Source organism: Vanessa cardui, chromosome 2 (assembly GCF_905220365.1).
Source record: "Vanessa cardui chromosome 2, ilVanCard2.1, whole genome shotgun sequence".
NCBI lineage: Eukaryota > Metazoa > Arthropoda > Insecta > Lepidoptera > Nymphalidae > Vanessa > Vanessa cardui.
In genome coordinates, this window is record NC_061124.1 from 12,728,293 (window position 1) to 12,748,041 (window position 19,749).

General features: G+C 33.0%; 1 protein-coding gene across 1 annotated transcript; it reads left to right on the forward strand.

Annotated features, from left to right (window-relative positions):
* The first annotated feature begins 8,628 nt into the window (after nucleotides 1–8,628).
* On the forward strand, nucleotides 8,629–9,141 carry LOC124538673. Its single transcript, XM_047115817.1, has 2 exons — nucleotides 8,629–8,835; nucleotides 8,912–9,141. The coding sequence occupies exons 1-2, from the start codon at nucleotides 8,629–8,631 to the stop codon at nucleotides 9,038–9,040; spliced, it is 336 nt and encodes a 111-aa protein (XP_046971773.1). The 3' UTR covers nucleotides 9,041–9,141.
* The last annotated feature ends 10,608 nt before the right edge of the window (nucleotides 9,142–19,749 follow it).

The following is a 19,749-nucleotide window of genomic DNA, read 5'->3' on the forward strand; positions in this document are numbered from 1 at the left end:
CGATTATGGATTAACTTAAAACAATACAGAGCCAGGAAAAAATCTTAGGGATTGTACGCGCGAGCGTTTTTTAAATATTTTAACGCGCGTTTTTAAACCGTTTAAAAAATACCTGAATTATTTGAATTCTTCCTTGGATTGTGTTAGTTTACGTAATATTGCTTTTACTTTCATATGTTCTTGACGTGATTACAGTGATGTTGTTTTTTCGGTCGTTATTGCCAGTGACATTTCTTAGAGACTAACTACCCAAGACGTATAGTTATGCTAACAATAAAAAAATTAAAAAAATATCTTGACTTAGCTTGTCGACAAGTGAGAAGTGGATACAGCAGTTATTGTGCCGATAGTCGTTTCAGCGAATGACTTAATGGCCAAGAGCCTCGACCAACACCTTAAGAGGCTCTCGTTAGGTAGCTGGGTCAAGAGCCTGATGCAGAATGCAGTACTCCTCGGCACGGCGCGTATTGTGAGGAAGTTCCTCTCTTTGGAGCCCTGACCACCGGTGGCTTGGACCCTGTTCCCGCCGCTGGTTGGATCCTCTATTTTATATTTTTAAATATATTTTATATATTTTGTATTTTATATTTAAAAATGTATTATATATGAGTACAAAATAATAATAATAAAAAAAATCAACTTAACAAATATAAAACAAATACTGTCTTCACGCTGAAATATTGCCAGCGCACTCGCTCATACTAGTGCTCACACAAGCACATTCACTCACGGTTCATAGTAATTTAACGTGGAGATGTAAGACGGTATAGATGACAATGACTTTATGACAAAGAGTTCAGGCGCAAGTTCTAAGGAATTACGTTCTTTACTAAAAAGTTTGGATTCATGTACGATTGCACATGCATGATACTGAATGGATGACATATTAACTAATTACACATTGCAACAAATTCTTATAAACACTATAATTAAACACCTTGATAGAACAAAACGGTTATTTTAACGTCGGTCAAAAGTATTCCTTAAATAATTAGAATAAGAACCTCAAAATAAATTGTACTCAAATAACGTAAATATTTTCTTATGGCTAAGTTGTCAGTCTTTCGGCAGAAACAAGAGAAAAAAGAATGTCATCTAATATATTGTTTCAAATATATTGTTAATATATAAAAAAAGAAACGAGCTTACGTAAAAGTAACTAGTAAGCATTAAAATGATTTACGATTCTCGGTATACACTTATTTATTTAATGAATTAAAGAAAAGGACACAAGCTTACGTAAAAGTAACTAGTAAGCATTCAAATTCTTGCATACTTCCTTAAAACTTATACAATTTTTCTTAAACAAAACACAAAGAAAGAGACATTAAAACAATCTGTTGAAAATCCCTCGTATTACGCACACACCCATTAGCTGCTCCCCGAGTATCCTAAACATTTTACAAATAAAAGCAAAGGATTACTCGAATACAGAGTTACGCCAATAAGATTGAAACTTTTTCTATATATTCTTAACACTGTCAATTCCCCGTTTCTTCTTTGAAAAAGTTTTTTCTTTTATCCAATGCTAAAAAGTTGAAAATAAATGGATTTGTATTGGGAATAAGGGGTGCTGATTTACATCCGGATCTATACAGGTTATATACAGAATGACTGCTCGCTTAAAGAAAGCAAGATATTATTAGTTAGAAATTACATTAAGTATTTAATAAATTTCTTTACATAAGTAAATCGTTTTTGAGTTACCAGTAACAGAAGGTTAAAGATGTTCTTGTATTACGAATTCAAAACTTAAGAAACGTTTTGTAATTGTTGTTTTAATTTACGCCTCGTAAATGTTGACTGTGACACATTGACGTCACGGAGTATCTCATACGGTAAACACGTTAGAGTCTCATCTGAACGGGTTGTCAAATTAGACCAGCTTGACGACTGGCTTCCCACGAGGCGGTTGACCCCAAGGGATCGAGTGGCTCGAGAGCCTTAGCGCCGAACCTCGTGGTGAAAGGGTTGATGTGTTGCAGGGATGCCCAAGTAAAATACAATGAGTCGATTTTTTAATCCTGTGTAATGTTTTTTTTTTAAAGTAATTAAATGTTTATTTGTTTAGTCAAAATCTGTGAAATAAATTGCAGAGATGTTGTACAATACTCCTGAGATATCAAACTCAAAACTCAAACTCAAATAACTTTATTCAATATAGAAGCATTACACTTTCTTATTGATGGTCAATTGGAACACTACCACCGGTTCGGAAAAGAAAATACCCTGACCTGAGAAGAACCGGCGAAAGAAACTCAGCGGTTTTTTTTTGTTTGTCTCATATATTATATAAATAAACAATTTAATATGAGATGAAATATGGAACGGAATATCAAAATATGATCTGAGAAAAAGACAAACTATATATCGTGATCAAAGATTTACAAAAGCCACACGATGGAAATCGACCTACCATTGACGTCTTTCAAAAGAATATTCGTATTGTAATCGACACTGTTTTTTATGCCATTAAAACATCGCCCCTTCAGTACGTTACCGAAGTCGGGACGGGGAGAGAGTATAATAATAAAAATAAAACAAACAGTAAACAAACAAAAAAATGCAGAGACATAAAATTATATTCTATTTATTTTTTAATCAAATATATCTCAATCGTAATTATAAGTAAACATCTTCCCTACAAATAACTAATAATTACAGATTCGAACCAATATTTGTCATATAAATATATTCAATTACCTTAAATATGTCTAGATACAAGCGAAATGTAAAATTATTCGCGTTATATTAAAATCAATAATTAACCAAAAATATCTATCATGAGCTTTACACTTTTAACATAAACACTATAATCGTGTGTGGTGTATGTGGCGGTTGTTACCTTTCGGAATGGATCATCCCATTAGATATACGCCATGTGGTAACAAAAGCCCAATCACAAATACAGAACAGGCATAGAAGTTATATCTTACTATAAGACCCTCGACCTCGGTACAAACACGATATCTCGAAAGAGCTCTCAGCATCGCGGGTATTCATCAATATAAAGACACTCAAGTTTATCTGTTTCGAGATGAAATATATTATCGTTTCTGGATTGCTATTCCGTTAATAGAATACATACATATAAAAAAATAACGAGAGGTATGGTGGGGAACTTGCAAAAAAAGTAACAGCCTGTAAATTTCCCACTGCTGAGATAAAGCCTCCTCTTCCAGGAGTGTGTTTGGAATATATTCCACCACGCTGTTCCAATGCAGGTTGGTGGAATGCACATGTGGCAGAATTTCGATGAAATTAGACACATTCAGTTTTAGTCACGATGTTTTTCTTCACCGCCGAGCACGAGATGACTTATAAACCTAATTAAGCACACACATACATATATATATAGTGGTACTTGCCTGGGTTTGAACCCGCAATCATCGGTGAAGATGCACGCGTTCTAACCACTGGGCCATCTCAGCTCCTCACTTAGAACTTAGTTGCTATATATTATACTAGTAATCGCACGCGGCTTTGCACGTGTTTTAGATTGTCTTGCGTCAGGCAGAAAAGTACCCTTTCTCGGAGTTCAAGTTTGCTTCATACAAAATTTAAGGGTACTTCCCTTTGACCTTGTCTCATGGAATTTTGCAAGAATTATTTTGTATGACAAGTATAGAAAATAAATAACTTTTTAAGGTATTCATATTATGGCACCCGTTCCGCTAACGTTACAGCATGAGATTTGGATTATTTAATCTTATAATAAAAAGTATTTATGGTATATGTTATTCAGTAACTATAAAAATATATATATTTATGTCATTCAATATTGTTAATGAATTTTATATCTTATTAAATAATAAAATTTAAAAAGTACTGCTTAGAAGTTAAATCTTCGACTTTCAAATCAAAAGGCTAATAATTAAGAAAGTAACGAAATCAAGTAAGCAGTTCATTATTGTGTTAGACTCAGGCACTCTCAAGATATGGTATTGACATAAGGCATCTAAATGATTTATGACATTACATGACTCAAAACTCAAACTCAAACTCAAATTACATTATTCAATATAAAAGTATTACATTTTCTTATTTATGGTCAATTGAAACAGTACCACCGGTTCGGATAAGAAAATACCCTGACCTGAGAAGAACCGGCGAAAGAAACTCAGCGGTTTTTTTATAATTAAATAAACAAATAATCTTTTCAGTTAAATAAACTTTCTGACTGACATAACCTAAGTGCTTAGTAGCCCGGTAAATATAGAAATAGGAAGTTACATAAGTCACAACAAGCTGAAAATTCGTTCAATGTAAAAACATAATTAAAAATGATATATAGAACTTTATTTTTTAAACAAGTGAAAGCATTTTCAGCTCGTTGCGAATTTATTTAACTTTACTCCTCTTTTTGTGGTCTAATTTCACCGGACTATAGGTACTCACAGTTTAACTTGGTGGTAGGCCTTTGTGCAAGCCCGCCTGGGTAGCTACCACCCACTAATCAGTTATTCTTCCGCTAAACAACAGTACGCTCTGTTGTTGTGTTCCGGTTTTAAGGGTGAGTGAGCCAATGTAACTACAGGCACAAGTGACATAGCATCTTATTTCCCAAGGTTGGTGGCGCATTGACGACGTAAGGGATAGTTAATATTTCTAACAGCGTCATTGTCTATGGGTGATGGTGACCACTAACCACAACACATATACTCGTCTGCCAACCTATACCATAAAAAAACTCAACAGTTTATATTTTTAGCGATTCAAAGAGCAATATAATTCCTGTTTTAATTAAACGACATTACGGTGTTTAGTGGGTCGAATTTAAAGAGCTACTAAAAGTTTTACTCGATGCCGGTATTCTTAACTTATTTCTTATCTGACTCGTGAAATATCGTGAAGTAACTTACGGTGACATGATATTATCTATACATATAATAAAATTGGATAGTCTGTTAAAAGAGTGAGTGTAATATTAAAATAGCCCTTTTTTACTCAATGCACATGTATTCAATAATATACCAAAATATGGGTAACTACGGTAAATATACCAAAAGAATCATTTTTACACTTTTTGTCGGTTTGTCTGTCTGTTTGTTCCGGCTAATCTCTGGAACAGTTGGAGCAATTTTGACGACTTCCACTGGCAGACGACTGATATAATAGGAAGTAACTTAAGCTACAATAATATTATTTTTTGTTATCATCAAAGGCGTACAAAGTCGCGGGCACTGCTAGTCGCTCATGAAGACGTTAAATATCAGCGTTCATATCACATAAGTGACACTTACAATAAAGTGAGTAGGGCAATTAACATAAGCGTAAAGATACAAATTAGATTCTTGACCTCGTAAATGAAAAGATTTATAACCAGCAGTACCATTTACAGTTATACGTTATTTTAATACGGGGATCCTTAGAATATTGTAATTATTATAGACAACGTCATATCTGCCATTCTGACATTTCGATGGGTCCTATGTACAACGGCCAATATGAAAATTGATAACTTTTCAGTAGACGCTCTCAAAGTTTCAATTATATATCATTTTTACATGCTTCAACTTATGTTGCTGAAATTTTGCACACATATTAGGACACCGATTGTTAACTGTTTTACCTAGTTTGATTTATTTATATATTATTAGTTTTTTAGTTAATGTAGATATGACTATATACGTGACTTTTTTGTTTAGTAATACACTGTAAAAATAATAATAAAAAGGCCAATGAGTCACTTTGGTCGATTTACTTGCCAAACAAATTTTTAAAAGAACGCGTATTTTAAATGTTTTAATGTATTCAAATTTATAAAAATATATTTAAAATAAATAGACAACTTATATTGATAATAATTTTGCAATAACTTTATGATATAATTCACATTGACACTTATACCATATTTCATTCAGTGTTGTAAAATTATTAACCCTCAGTTAGACCACAAAAATAAAAAAAAATTAACATCATATATTTTTTAAACGACACTAAATGTAAAAACCTTTTCAAAATCAAGTTGGAATCAAATATATACATTTTTTTTTCATATTAATTAAAGGTTGCAACGGCATGAGGAAAAAATAATAAGGTCTTAATTAAAAAAATCCCTAAATGCAGAAAATAAACCTTTAAAAACAAAATAAAATCACTCATTGTCATCATTATCAGTAATAATCAACATTGAATTAACATTAAGAGTCGAGATGGCCCAGTGGTTAGAACGCGTGCATCTTAACCGATGATTGCGGTTTCAAACCCAGGCAAGCACCGCTGATTCATGTGCTTAATTTGTCTTTATAATTCATCTCGTGCTCAGCGGTGAAGGAAAACATCGTGAGGAAACCTGCATGTGACAAATTTCATAGAAATTCTGCCACATGTGTATTCCACCAACCCGCATTGGAACAGCGTAGTGGAATATGTTCCAAATCCTTCTCCTCTAAGGGAGAGGAGGCCTTTAGCCCAGCAGTGGGAATTTACAGGCTGTTGTTGTTGTTGTTGTTGAATTAACATTAGATGAAACCAAATTTTCATAATACGCACGATAAATTGGTGGAATAATATTTTTGCGACATAAATCAACTAAATATTTTTTTTTTTGATGGAAGGATTGGTAATAACTGATCATAACATATTTTTAAAGGTATTTCCGATCTGTTGTCCTTCTGAATTTTTAGTCCAATTAAAACAAACACTAGCTTGCATCTTTTTAAAGTCAAAAATCATGTTTTGAGATACATCTATAACATTATAAGGAATTCCTTTCACTTTAGCCCATCTTATTAATGGACTCCACTCAGATGGTGTATAAATATTCTTATACCTTGAAGCTTTCTCAATTGTGGCATGTATGGAATCACCCTCGTTCTGTGTTTGTCCTTTTTCAAGAAAAGTATGTTTAATATTGATACTAAGATGTTTAGCTGCGTAGAGATACATAAAAAAAACATTATCCTATTTCTATTTTGATTAATACAATTATCTGACCAAAATCTAAAGTCATCACAGCGTACAATATGTACAATATACACACATGTACAATAATAACCTATTAATTACATAAAAATAAATATTATTAACACATGATAATACTATAAAACAATAAAATAATTACAAAGATCAGTGTGTTTATTTTCATCGTTTTTATAACCTAGTTGCTCACTCGAGTCACTATTATTTACATTACCATTAAAACAAACAACCTAAATTTACTAAACTCCTACTTATACTGTACTTAGAATAATTTTTGGACGTCATGTTATACTGAATTATATCTTATAAAACATAATATTCACAAATCATTGGTAAATTATTATTACAGCACGACATCGTTCCGTGTGTCGTAGAAGCGCTTAAGTGACTGATCGGCCGTTGAAGTAAACTAACACGCGGGATTTCCCCGCGTACAAGTCTCAAATTATCGTTTTGCCTTTATACGTTTAAAATTATGTCACATAGGCTCTTTTACAGCAACAAAAAATAGCATTTGCGCCTATAAATATGTATTTTGTGTTAATGCAACTTGTTAAATAGACTAAAAGGAAGCATTTGAGACAAAAAAGTGAAAATGCTAAAATTGTTGCATTGGCCCATGTACGTAGGACCCATCGATTTCACTCTCATTTTATTGCGTGAAATTCGAATTTCTCCGTTAGCAATAAAAACTTGAATATTATTTAAATAAAAAAAAAATCAAAAATACTATTTTTGAAATTTGGAATATAGATTATTACATTTGCATGATAATGTATTTGACAAATGAAGTATATCATTTTATACAACTTGGAAGCGAAGTTTGTACGGTATCCATCATGCTTATATTATTATAGATAGATAGATAGATAGAATATACTTTATTGTACACCACAAACAATAAACATTACATGGAAGAAAAAAAAAATAATAAATTAAAATGTACATAAAGGCGGTCTTATCGCTAAGTAGCGATTTCTGCCAGACAACCTTTGATTTGGGGAAATTGTGCAGCGAAAAGGTAGGTGGTGCCTTATATATACAATAATACATATATAAATAAACATACATACATATATACATAAATATATATACTAATAAATAAATGAACAATTACACATATAATATAAATGAATATAATAATATATAAGTCGTCTCAAATTTAATTATGTAAACACAATAAAAAAAAGGAAACAGAATAAAATTAACAAATAAAACATAAAAACTATACAAGAACATATAGTGACTAAGTTTCCATAGCCAGATAGTGCTCTTTTACCAACCTCTTAAAAGACAATAGCGTTTGCGCTTGCTTAATGTTAATAGGTAAAGCATTCCACAGTTGGATAGCCTGTACGGTAAAGGACATTTTGAAAAAAATTGTGTTATGCACAGGTATCCTCAATGTCAGATTTTCAGCCGATCTTAACCCTTTATTATGTAGTCCTAGGAACTCAAATTTTTCCTTTAAATAAGTCGGGGCATTAACATTAAACAAGACGCAATAAAGAAGCGAGAGAACATGCAGATTCCGGCGAAAGCGAATAGATAACCACTTGAGTTTAGATCGAAAGTTGGATACATGGTCATATTTGCGCAAGCCAAATATGAAACGTATAGCAATATTTTGGAGTCGCTCAAGTTTGTTTAGTTGGTCCTCGGTTAAATTAAGATAGCTTGCGTCAGCGTAATCGAGAATAGATAATGCCAAAGCGTTGCCGAGCAGTCAGGAAAGCCTCATGCCGACGCTTAGTCAAGAACTCCGACAAGGTCACTCCAGAGCCTTTCAAACATTTCTTTGAAAACCAAACCTTATCTCGGAGTGAAGTTTCCTTAAACTTGACCAGGATGGCTCTAGGACGTTCAGGGCTAGATCGGCCTAAGCGACGAGAAGTACGGATACTATCAGAGGTCAGTTCAGGAAGCTGCAGCCGCTCTGACAATAGCTTAACAAGATTCTCGGTAATATTTTCATTTTTTGCTTCAGGAACTCCATGCACAAGTAGGATCTTCTTTCTTGACCGCATCTCCATGTCATCAGATTGCCTGGATAACAGCTCCACCTGAAGTTGAAGATTCTCCAATGCCGCTAGCACAAAGGATCGGAATGCGTTGAATTGTGCATTGATGTTTGAAGTTGGACTAGTAGCGGGAATAGATGATTTCAACTCTTTTTGAAATTCAGACATCTTCATATTAAAGTGTTCGGTCAAGTCATCCAGTGTCTTTTTTATTGAGTCCATTGTAATTAAAGTTGTCAAAAATTGTAAGTGAAAATATTAGGTTTAGTGAATATTATTAGAAGTGAGTAGATGAGCAGATGATTGTTTTTGTGCAATAATATATAGTAGCTGGCAGAAATAGGGCTGTCACATTTTTACATATAAATATTTATTTTAATTTTTAATTACAGCTAAGTAAAAAAACGTGACTTGTCATTTACACTCCTACCCTCAAATAAAAAACCTCAAAAAAAAAAAAAAAATAAACCCTATACCCTAAACCTTATACCCTATTGCTGACAATTTTTAAGCCATACGAAACGAATTTTTATTACATATGTTATAGTTTCTGAGATTACGTGAATAATCATGTATATGTATATATATAAATATATTGTACTATAAACTATATAATATGAATTATTGCAATATGTAGTGTCCTAATTTGAACTATGTTTAATAATAGCTTAACAAATCAATTCATATTCATACATTATTGTTGGAATATCAGTATCGAGGGTGTAATAATGTACGCGTGGGCCGTTCGGTTACGTACATCGGTTAAAATCAAGTACATTTAAATTATACTCTAACTATATATTCTGACACGTGTAAAATTAAGGTTTACACACGATTAATGTTGTTAAATAAATTCGTCGATAAATTTTGAATTATAACACAACTGCCTAGTTACGTACCAACTTAAAATATATTTTCTGAATACCAAACAGCATTTCTTGATATATTATCGTTTCAGTATGAAGGATAAGTGAATTAGTGTAACATCAAATACATAAACAACAGCTTCTTTTCCAAGTTTGAAGCACAACCAAAATAATCATCCAACATTTAAATAAAAATCGAACTTCAATCATGACAGCTAATTTAAAAAAGCAACGTGTAATTCAATACCGCTACGGTACGATTCACTTTATTTATTTTCTTTGGGAAATATCCCTATATAAATTTAGTATTTCAACAGTATCAGGTAATTGCTCCAAGTAGTAAAATAAAAGAGAAGTCAAGGCGCAGGACATTTAGGTCAAACTAAATTACTTTTGCTATGTGTATTGTATTAAATAACAGACGATCAAACAAATAAACAATGCTAGAGGATTATGAGTCAAGCTGTATCATGTGCTTAATTTGTCTTTATAATTCATCTCGTGCTCAGCGGTGAAGGAAAACATCGTGAGGCAACCTGCATGTGACAAATTTCATAGAAATTCTGCCACATGTGTATTCCAGCAACCCGCATTGAAACAGCGTGGTGGAATATGTTCCAAACCTTCTTTTCAAAGGGAGAGGAGGCCTTTAGCCCAGCAGTGAGAATTTACAGGCTGTTGTTGTTGAGGATAATTGGTATAAAAAGTTTCAACCAAAAATGGGGTTAAATCATATTATATGGAACAGCATTTGATTTGAAGACGAAGGAAGAAAGAACACACTGCACACTACGTAAGCCTTGTATAGCCACTAAACTTAGAATATCATCGCCAAAATTCGTAAAACCGATCCCATCCGAATTAAGTGGGTACCCAATATCATGAATCTTTATTAAATTTTTATGTGAAAATGATCTTTACGCAAACACAATAATTCGTAATGCCATATAAACAAATATATTCGCCGAACAGATTTTTTGTTTTTATTTGTTTATGCTACACTTAAATGTGACCTAAAACGGCCGAGTGGTTAGAACGCGTGCATCTTAACCGATGATTGCGGGTTCAAACCCAGGCGAGTACCGCAGAATTTTCATGTGCTTAATTTGTGCTTATAATTCACCTCGTGCTCGGAGGTGAAGGAAAACATAGTAAAGAAACCTGCATGTGACTAATTTCAACAACGGACACATGTATATCCACAAACCCGCATTAGAGCAGCGTGGTGAAATAAGCTCCAAACCTTCTCAAAGAGAGATAGGAGGCCTTAGCCCAGCAGTGGGTAATCGACAGGCTATTTACTATATATGTACTGTGCTGAACTACATTTACATTGCGTCGTATTATAAAAGAACTTTGCTTCAAAAATGTTTCGAATTCTGCCATGGTATTCATTTAATGTGAACACGTGCTCGCCCTCACATACGTAGCTAAGCTTTTAGTTTATAGAAAATAACGGTTTTAATACAAACACTAACGCGATGCACCTGGGGCGCTGAACGCAACGAAACGTACAAAAGCTATCTAGAAAACGTTTATAGTATTTTGTGTTTTATCTACAGTTACGTAAAAGACCGTATTTTTAGCTAAAATATATAAATAAACGAAATGGCCTCGTGGTTAGAATACTAGAATCATTGCCAAAGAATTAATTGTTTAAACCTGACCAAGACCTTTTTTATGTAATGAATTCGTATTTGTAGCTCATGTCGTAAACGGTGATGAAGGGAAATGTCTATCCATCCTACCGCATTGGAACAGTGCGTTGGAATAAGTTCCAAATTTTATTATATAAAATGTCAAGAGTTTAAAACCAAACCAACCAAATGTTTACGTTTAACTCGTATCAGTAGAAATTTAAAAGTGAAAAAGACACCCTTTTACAAAAGTAATATTATTCTTATAGGTTATTAACTATTCTTCCATCAATCAGATCAAAAATATCGTATTGAAGCTCGGCTCCCCAATGCACAAAACCCATTCTTGGTGGTACGCCTTTTCTATCTTAATTGCAAAGGTCAGTTGTGTATTAGTGATGACTAATGTATCTTACAGTACCAAAGTAAATTGGCAGTAGTCACCACTTACCACTGTGGCCATTAGAAAGCGCCCCAAAAATAGAATAAAAAATCTAATTCACGTCAAGTAATTAGATTAGAGGAAACTTCCTCCACAACTGAACATGATATCGATTGTGAAAATAAATCTAGAATATTCGATAGTTCCTGAATTTAAGCGGCTTTCAGTATGGGTCCCCCTATTCATTAGTATTAAGATATCTATACATAAACGCCACATCAGAGTCGCCGAGGCTGTACTCTCTCTGATCAAGCGCGGACCAGGACCCGCTGGATTGTAGTAATAAGAATTACGCATATCGCTCATCCAGAACGACATCGTCACAATTGCAAAAATCTCTAAAATGACTTTTTCGTTCCAAACGGTCTCATTTCGTACATACGTTCTTGTGTAATATTGTCAGAATTATTGTTTCAATAGTTTTTGATAGATACATATTATGTCTATCAAAAACTATTGAAACAATAATACTAGAACGTATACACTGCTACATATTTTTATTATATATTATTTATAATAGATTGGGTATATATTATTTTAAAATATTAAAAAAAAAGTCACGTCTCCCGTCAGTCACGGCCACGTCTCCCGAGAAGACGACAAGAATGAAATCCAGCGAAGATCTGCTGATGTTTAGTATAAAATATAAAACGCCAAAATGTTTAAAATTAAATGTAAAAAAGGCAAATGTAAAAATAAATAATGATAATTCAGTAGCACTAGTAGTAGCAGTTTAATTTTCTGTATTTTCTTAATGTTATGCATACTACTTTCTATTCCTCGCTGGCAAAGTAAATGACTCTTGGTATGTATAGCTGCTCTGAATATGTCTAAAACATTGTAAGGTATTGTAAAATGAAATTTAGACTCAAATACATACATTACTTAGAAAACAATCATAATTATCTTCCTACCTGAACTTATTGCGCTAATACATCATACTGAAAGCCTCGCGTGTTTCCTTTGTATACACAGATAGGCGAAGGCGCGCCCCTCTACGTTAAATTATCGGCTGCATTAGTATGAGTTACAGTCGTGCTTACAAGAAGCCTTAGTGCGCGTGAGACGACTGACACCAAAATAATACAAATGAGATGATATTTGTAAACTCTATTTTATAATTAAAGGGTGCACGTTTGTAAGTAAACAGATAGATGTATAAAGCTTATCAACCTTGCAAATAAGACGTATACGTGTATATCCAAAAATATAGGTGTTGTTTTTTAAAATTCGTATTTATAATTCTCCAGTGTTCGGCATCAAAAGAACACGTTGTGTCAAATTATTTCACTAATCATTTTCCATCAAGTGAACATCCTGCTCGTTTGCCTTATAACATAAAAATACCCACCAAATAGAGAATGCAAAAGATTAATTCTAGAATGTGATTTTCGACATTGATTGAAAAAATTATAACATTTAAATAATATCCATCAAAATTTTCATGCGGCTCGAATTTCCCAAGTGAGATACAAAGTGAGTTCTTAAAGACGATTCTTTACCGAGGTTACGGTTATTTCCTTTCGATGTTCATAAAATAAACGTATTTTGTTAGACAATTGTGCCATTACCGTCTACGCAGCTGAGCTATATATCCATTTTATATTTTTAATCAAAGAAATTTATATGATATAAAGAAAGTGCCTGCGTCAGACTGGAAGCAGGTGTCTACGCATAATCAGGTTTCAACATTATGTAAAGGTTGTGCTACACGAAAAAATATATATTTACAAGAAAAGATCCGAAAACATCCATAAAAATAAAAAAATTACCTGATTGAAATGACATTATGTATAGAATAAAGCAACTTTCCTTATAACATTTATCTAAAAAGAGTTATAAGTACAAATTAAAATTCATGGTCAAAGCAGTTAAGATAAATACTGTAACCACTGGTACTAGGAGTAAACTTGCGCATAGAAACTGTGGAATCTTTATTTAAACAGATTCACAACGTTAATAAGTACTACCGTGAAATTGCCGTAAAAAAATAAAAATAAGCAAAACGTGACAAAATAAATAAATAAAGAGGCTTAGTACAGATGAACAACAAAAAATCCAATCAATAATCACTCGCTATTCTGTACTACCCTTAACACTTCATGTCATCGAAAAAACCGGATCGGGCCATAATTCTCCTCCTCCGCCTTTTCGACTATGAGTTAGCATACAAATGTCCTTTTAAATCCTTTTTGAAAATACGAACGATTGAAAGAAGCAATTGCGCTCCCACATACATAAAATATAAATTATAAAATACTTATTAATAATATATAATCCACTGCCTTGCCGGCTTCCTGGTCATTCATTAAATTTTACTAATGATTAATTGTTACTTATAAATAATCATTATAAACAAGTCCTTAGACATATAAAAATCTAAATTACCAATAGTTAATGTACAATTCTTCACCGCGTGGAGTTGTGATTGACAATTGAATTTCAATTCCGATCCTCTGGCTAAAAACGAACCTTTTATATAAATTAGTACAGAGTATTGTAAGCTAAAAAAAGCATTGCATAAGTCCATTGCGAATTTCATTCAACTAGACACTAACAATAATAGGTTAATATTAATACCAATTTAAACTAATCTATATATTTTTTATATCAAGGAGAGCTCAATATGTGTTCACGTTCAAATATTCAGAAAACGACAGTGATCCGTCTGCCCTAGTATCGTTGCAAAGGTACCCTTAATGCTGACGGCGCAACCTGCGTTGTCAGAGGTATTGTAATGTAGAAAGCCGATCCTCACCTGTAAACACCTCATGCGAAGTCGACATTCTCAACAGCACTTTGAATGAATTATTATTTATTTCATTTATCATGCAAGCTAGTGTATAAAAAATCTCTGAATTGTCAATTTTAGTTCTTTTGAGCCAGCAAACTTGAAAATCGTATTCGCACTTATAGGTGACATTACATTGTATTTCTGAGCATATAATTTTATGAGGGTAGTTTGAAAACTTTTAAAAGATTTTTTTATGTCAAATGTTTTAGCACCAACAAATTTTACCTACTGCAAAGTAAGTAAGACAAAATTATCCGCAAATATTTTAAAAAATATTTTTATTACAGGAATAAAAAGTTTACCAGGAAATATGATGTACGACGACAGAAGTTCTTTGGTAAGACAAACCTAAAGTTCATGTAATTTATTATATTTCAAGAAATCTCTGATTCTTGAAACATAAATTTATTTGTTTACCCATGTTTATTCCAATACAATAAACTTTGCTTGAGATTTGTTTGCAAACATTTCAAATCGAAAATATCAGACATACAATGCGAAGAAACAAAATTTTGAAACTCGAACATCTACTTTCGCGTAGCGTCTTATTTGTATTAAAAATTCAATAGAAATACAACAACAATTACGTGCTGTTAAACAAGATGTATGTAATACTTGATCTAGATGTTTCTGTATTCATTATTTATAATAAAAATAAATAATCAAAACAATCGCGTGGTCCTCTGTGGGCGAGTAGTATGTACACTGTTTTTCATGGGTACACCCGAGTTATATATCCCGACCGAGTTGATTTAGAAAAACTTAATTAGTTTTTTATATTGTCTTGGGCCTGGGGTACGTAATTTTTGTTCTAAACCATCAAGCAAAAATGCCAACACGCTTCATGGTGGGATCAGTACGTTTTTAAATTTTACTTCATAAATAAGGAATAAGCTATCAAAATTTTATACTGAATAAGAAGATTCTTGAACAACATAGAGAAACTGTTCGGTAGTACATTTAATATAGAAAACAGTGACTTTACTAACGGCGACAGTTCAAGCTACAAAGGGTCGTCTGTGCAAACTCATATGTCACTCGCAAAACGGAGCGCTTTGCTTATAAATGAGGTTAGTGCAAACCATGGTAACCGAACCTTTGATATATAACCTGTCTTCTTCTGACATGCCATTGTATAATAGCAAAGAGTGAGATAAGCAATATGAATTGTTATTACAGTTTAAAAGCGAGCTACAATTCCTTGTTTTTGCTGCAACAATTATTTTTAAATTCTCAAACTGGAACGCAATTACTCCAAAATCAGGACATTGCCGTTTTCTCTTATTATGACTAACTTTTTTATTTTATTTACAGGATTAAAACGACTTACTTTGCTTATTCGTCCACAACAGCGCTATTTTTAAGTAATTTCCTTGCGCAACCACTCCCTGGAACCAGCTTTCGCCGACGGTTTTACAGAACCGATACGACTTGAGAACCTTCAATAAAAAAACGTAGTTCTTCTTGAAAGGCCGGCAACGCACCTGCAAGTTTCCGGTATTGCAGAAGTCCATAGGCGATGGTAAACATTTCCCATCAGGTAAGCCTCCTACTCGTTTGCCCCCTAATCTTACCAGTATTGTATTTTTTTATGTGTATCCTCAGAATTTCATAATTATAAACTGATTTGTAAAAGTATTGGTTTTTCTTTTTAAATGAGATCTATGCCCGTTTGATCCCATTCGAAGTTTGAAGTAATAATTTTAGGTCGATTTTTTTTTTATATTTTATTTTTTGGTATTTATATTAAGAATGATTAAAATTTCGTAGTACCTTCATTTACATTTTGAACTTTTACGGTTATACTCAAAGCGTTTGACAATGCAAATCTTATCTTATATTTTAAAGTACTAAATACTAGTAAACAAATCAGATATAACGATTTAACTTTCGATATACTTGAAAGAACCGCCTCCTAAATTGCACCTTTTTGGACTGAACGATTTTTCAAAGTCTCGATTTGGGACGACAGCTTCCACAAAGCCAATTCAGTGAGCACACTCCATCGTGTCTTAACCTAAACCTTGTTACCAAAGGCTTAAAGGCTATATCTTAACGTATTTTACTCCGTTGTCCAGCCTACACGGATTCTAGTCACCCCTGTCACAGCTGTGACGACCGCAAATAATTTACGACGGACAAAATTGAGAGGCAAGCTGGCCAGGTGGAGTCACTTTATGATTTCGCCTTTGTTGACCGAAGAAACGATTTAAAAAGTGCCAGTAAGATTTTTAATTCGGCTGTGAAATTGTTCTTGTATTTTAGCTCCATGCTTTTACTTACCAAAGATATTAGATATAAAAATAATCGATACAATATATATGAAAGTGGATTCACTCAAATCACAAATGAATTTTGCTGGATCAAATCCAAAGCACTTAATCTGTTTAAAATTCATCTCGGCCGTGAAGCTGAGGTAAAGGCTTGATATAGCGCAGTGGAATAGGATATATCAACCACTTTTAACTGCAAATAACGTCTCCAGAATTAAACAAAATAATTGTCTTCCGTACATATAAGAATTGCAGCATATATACAATTTAAAAACAGTTTGCAAGTGTTCCACTTCTGGACTGACCAGATAAAGTATTTGTGAATACGCAGGTACTCATTGGAAAAGGAAACTGTGACCAAAATCTTAAAAGATCCTTCTGAATCATAGTCATCATCATAGTTTACAAATACTATATACAAATACAAATACAAAGTGATAATAATCATTGTGCATAATCTGTAATGTATGTGTATATTATCATAATACATATGTTCTACTTTTGCAGTTCTTTTGCGTGGTATCTGTCACATTATATCGATAACCGCACGCTCACTTACAAACAGAGGTTTCATCGAATACGATTCGATTTCATATTTTAATTGAAACCACATTTTAATTAACCATATGAATTCGAAATTGCCTCGGAAATATTATCTGAATTCGGACACAATTGGATAAATTTAACGCATCAGATCTGATGTATATTGTTATGTTCTTAAAAATAATATCCTTTTTATTTTATAAATTAAATGATCTATTTTATTCATCAACAGCTTGTAAATTTCCCACTGTCGGCCTAAGGGCCAACTCTCCATTTGAGGAGAACATATTGCACCGCGCTGTTCCTTTGATTTGTGAGATATACATGTGGCAGAATTTATATGAAATTAGACACACGCAGGTTTCCTCGAGATGTTTTCCATCGTATAAAAATTTACTTTCGTATTACATAAATTTTCACTAAACCAACTAGTGTCCCAACCTTTGTCCAATCAGCTCAAACTAAATGGCCATACTGGAACCCATTAAGACTCAAGTTATGCCTCCGTCTTTTGTAATAATTCCAAATTGAGAGTACTACATCAGATTAATATTATTTAATTATCACAAGACCTACATAAGTCGATAAAGTTTCAAATTTATACTTCAATTATTAAGAATAAATTAGCAGTGAGTAAAATTACGGGCGGACATAATATAAAAGGTCCATAAGAATTATATTTATGAATATATACTAGTTGCTACTATGTAAGGGTTTTCTTCCGTATAATATTGAAAGAACTTTGATTTTGGAGAATCTTTTCTATAAGATTTTAATAAGTTCGCATCACAATAGAAGTCATAGAAATTCTTGTACCTATAAAAAATTTCATTTAATATTTCAGTTGACATTTCTATATTATCTTCAAGTGATATTTAGTTTACAATGGAAAGCGTATGAATTAATATGAATATGAATAATTTCATTTCCCAACAAGGAATTATGTTACGAGTTCAACTATTTTAAATTCCTCTGTAGTCTGTATTCAAGATTATTGAGTTATTTGTGACTGCGCTGTTATTTCGAGTACAAAAGCGTACAAGGGCTACGTGATAGTTTCCATGCTTACAGAGATGAAGAGAAGTGTGTTCGTGTAATAAATCAAATTATGACACTAATATCGTCGCTAAACCAAACGCTGATCTGTTTAGTAGTTAAGGCTAGTTTAAAGAAAGTTTTTTTTTATGGTATAGATTGGCGGACGACCATATGGGCCACCTGATGGTAAGTGGTCACCACCCATAGACAATGACGCTGTAAGAAATATTAACTATTCTTTACATCGTCAATGTGCCACCAACCTTTGGAACTAAGATGTTATGTCCCTTGTGCCTGTAATTACACTGTCTCACTCACCCTTCAAACCGAAACACAACAACACTGAGTACTGTTGTTTGGCGGTAGAATAACTGATGAGTGGGTGGTACCTACCCAGACGGACTTGCACAAAGCCCTACCACCTAGTATTCCTCAGATTAGTGTAATTTCTAAATATCATCATCATCATTATCATTAACATCATTGCATAAAACAAAATTGCTTATCTCTATCCGTCCCTCTATATGCTTAGATCTTTAAAATAACACAACTAATTTTGATGCCATTTTTTTTAATAGCTTGATCGATTCTATCCTAAGATTAGTGTATGTTCTTCATATATTGTAACAAATAAAGAGTTGTCAAGAATAGTTCAGCTATGCTGACGTCACGAGTGTCAGGGTTTCGTTCTTTATCCGTCCTCGGAGGCTTGAAATTAAACTCAGGGATATTCTTCCCTGATTTATTCCAATATGAGGCGGTCCGATCGCTCCGACAGCTCGACCAAACCTGTCGATACCGGCGGGCGCTTGATTTTTTATAACAAAAATAGGTGGATAGACTTATTCACTCAACATAACAGCTGTTTACAAACACTAACATATTTCAGACTAATTTAACATTTCTAAATTCACTAAAAATTATTAATTTAACAATCAAACAGTTTTAAATTATCAAAATAATCATTTCTGTACACGTGTTTTTCTTAAATTCGTGGTTTCCCGACATATAGAAAAAGAGAAAAGGAAAAGTCGTTTGGGTGATATATCTGGTCATTACACTTTAAGCCATAAGAAAATTTTGTTCCAAATATTTTTGAGCTTTTCTATGAATAACTTCTCAATAGCAGGATGATCCAAGAATTCTGATACTCAAGACTTGACGTATTGTCTTCTTATCGAATTGTTAAAGTCAGTTAGGAGATAGTTCCC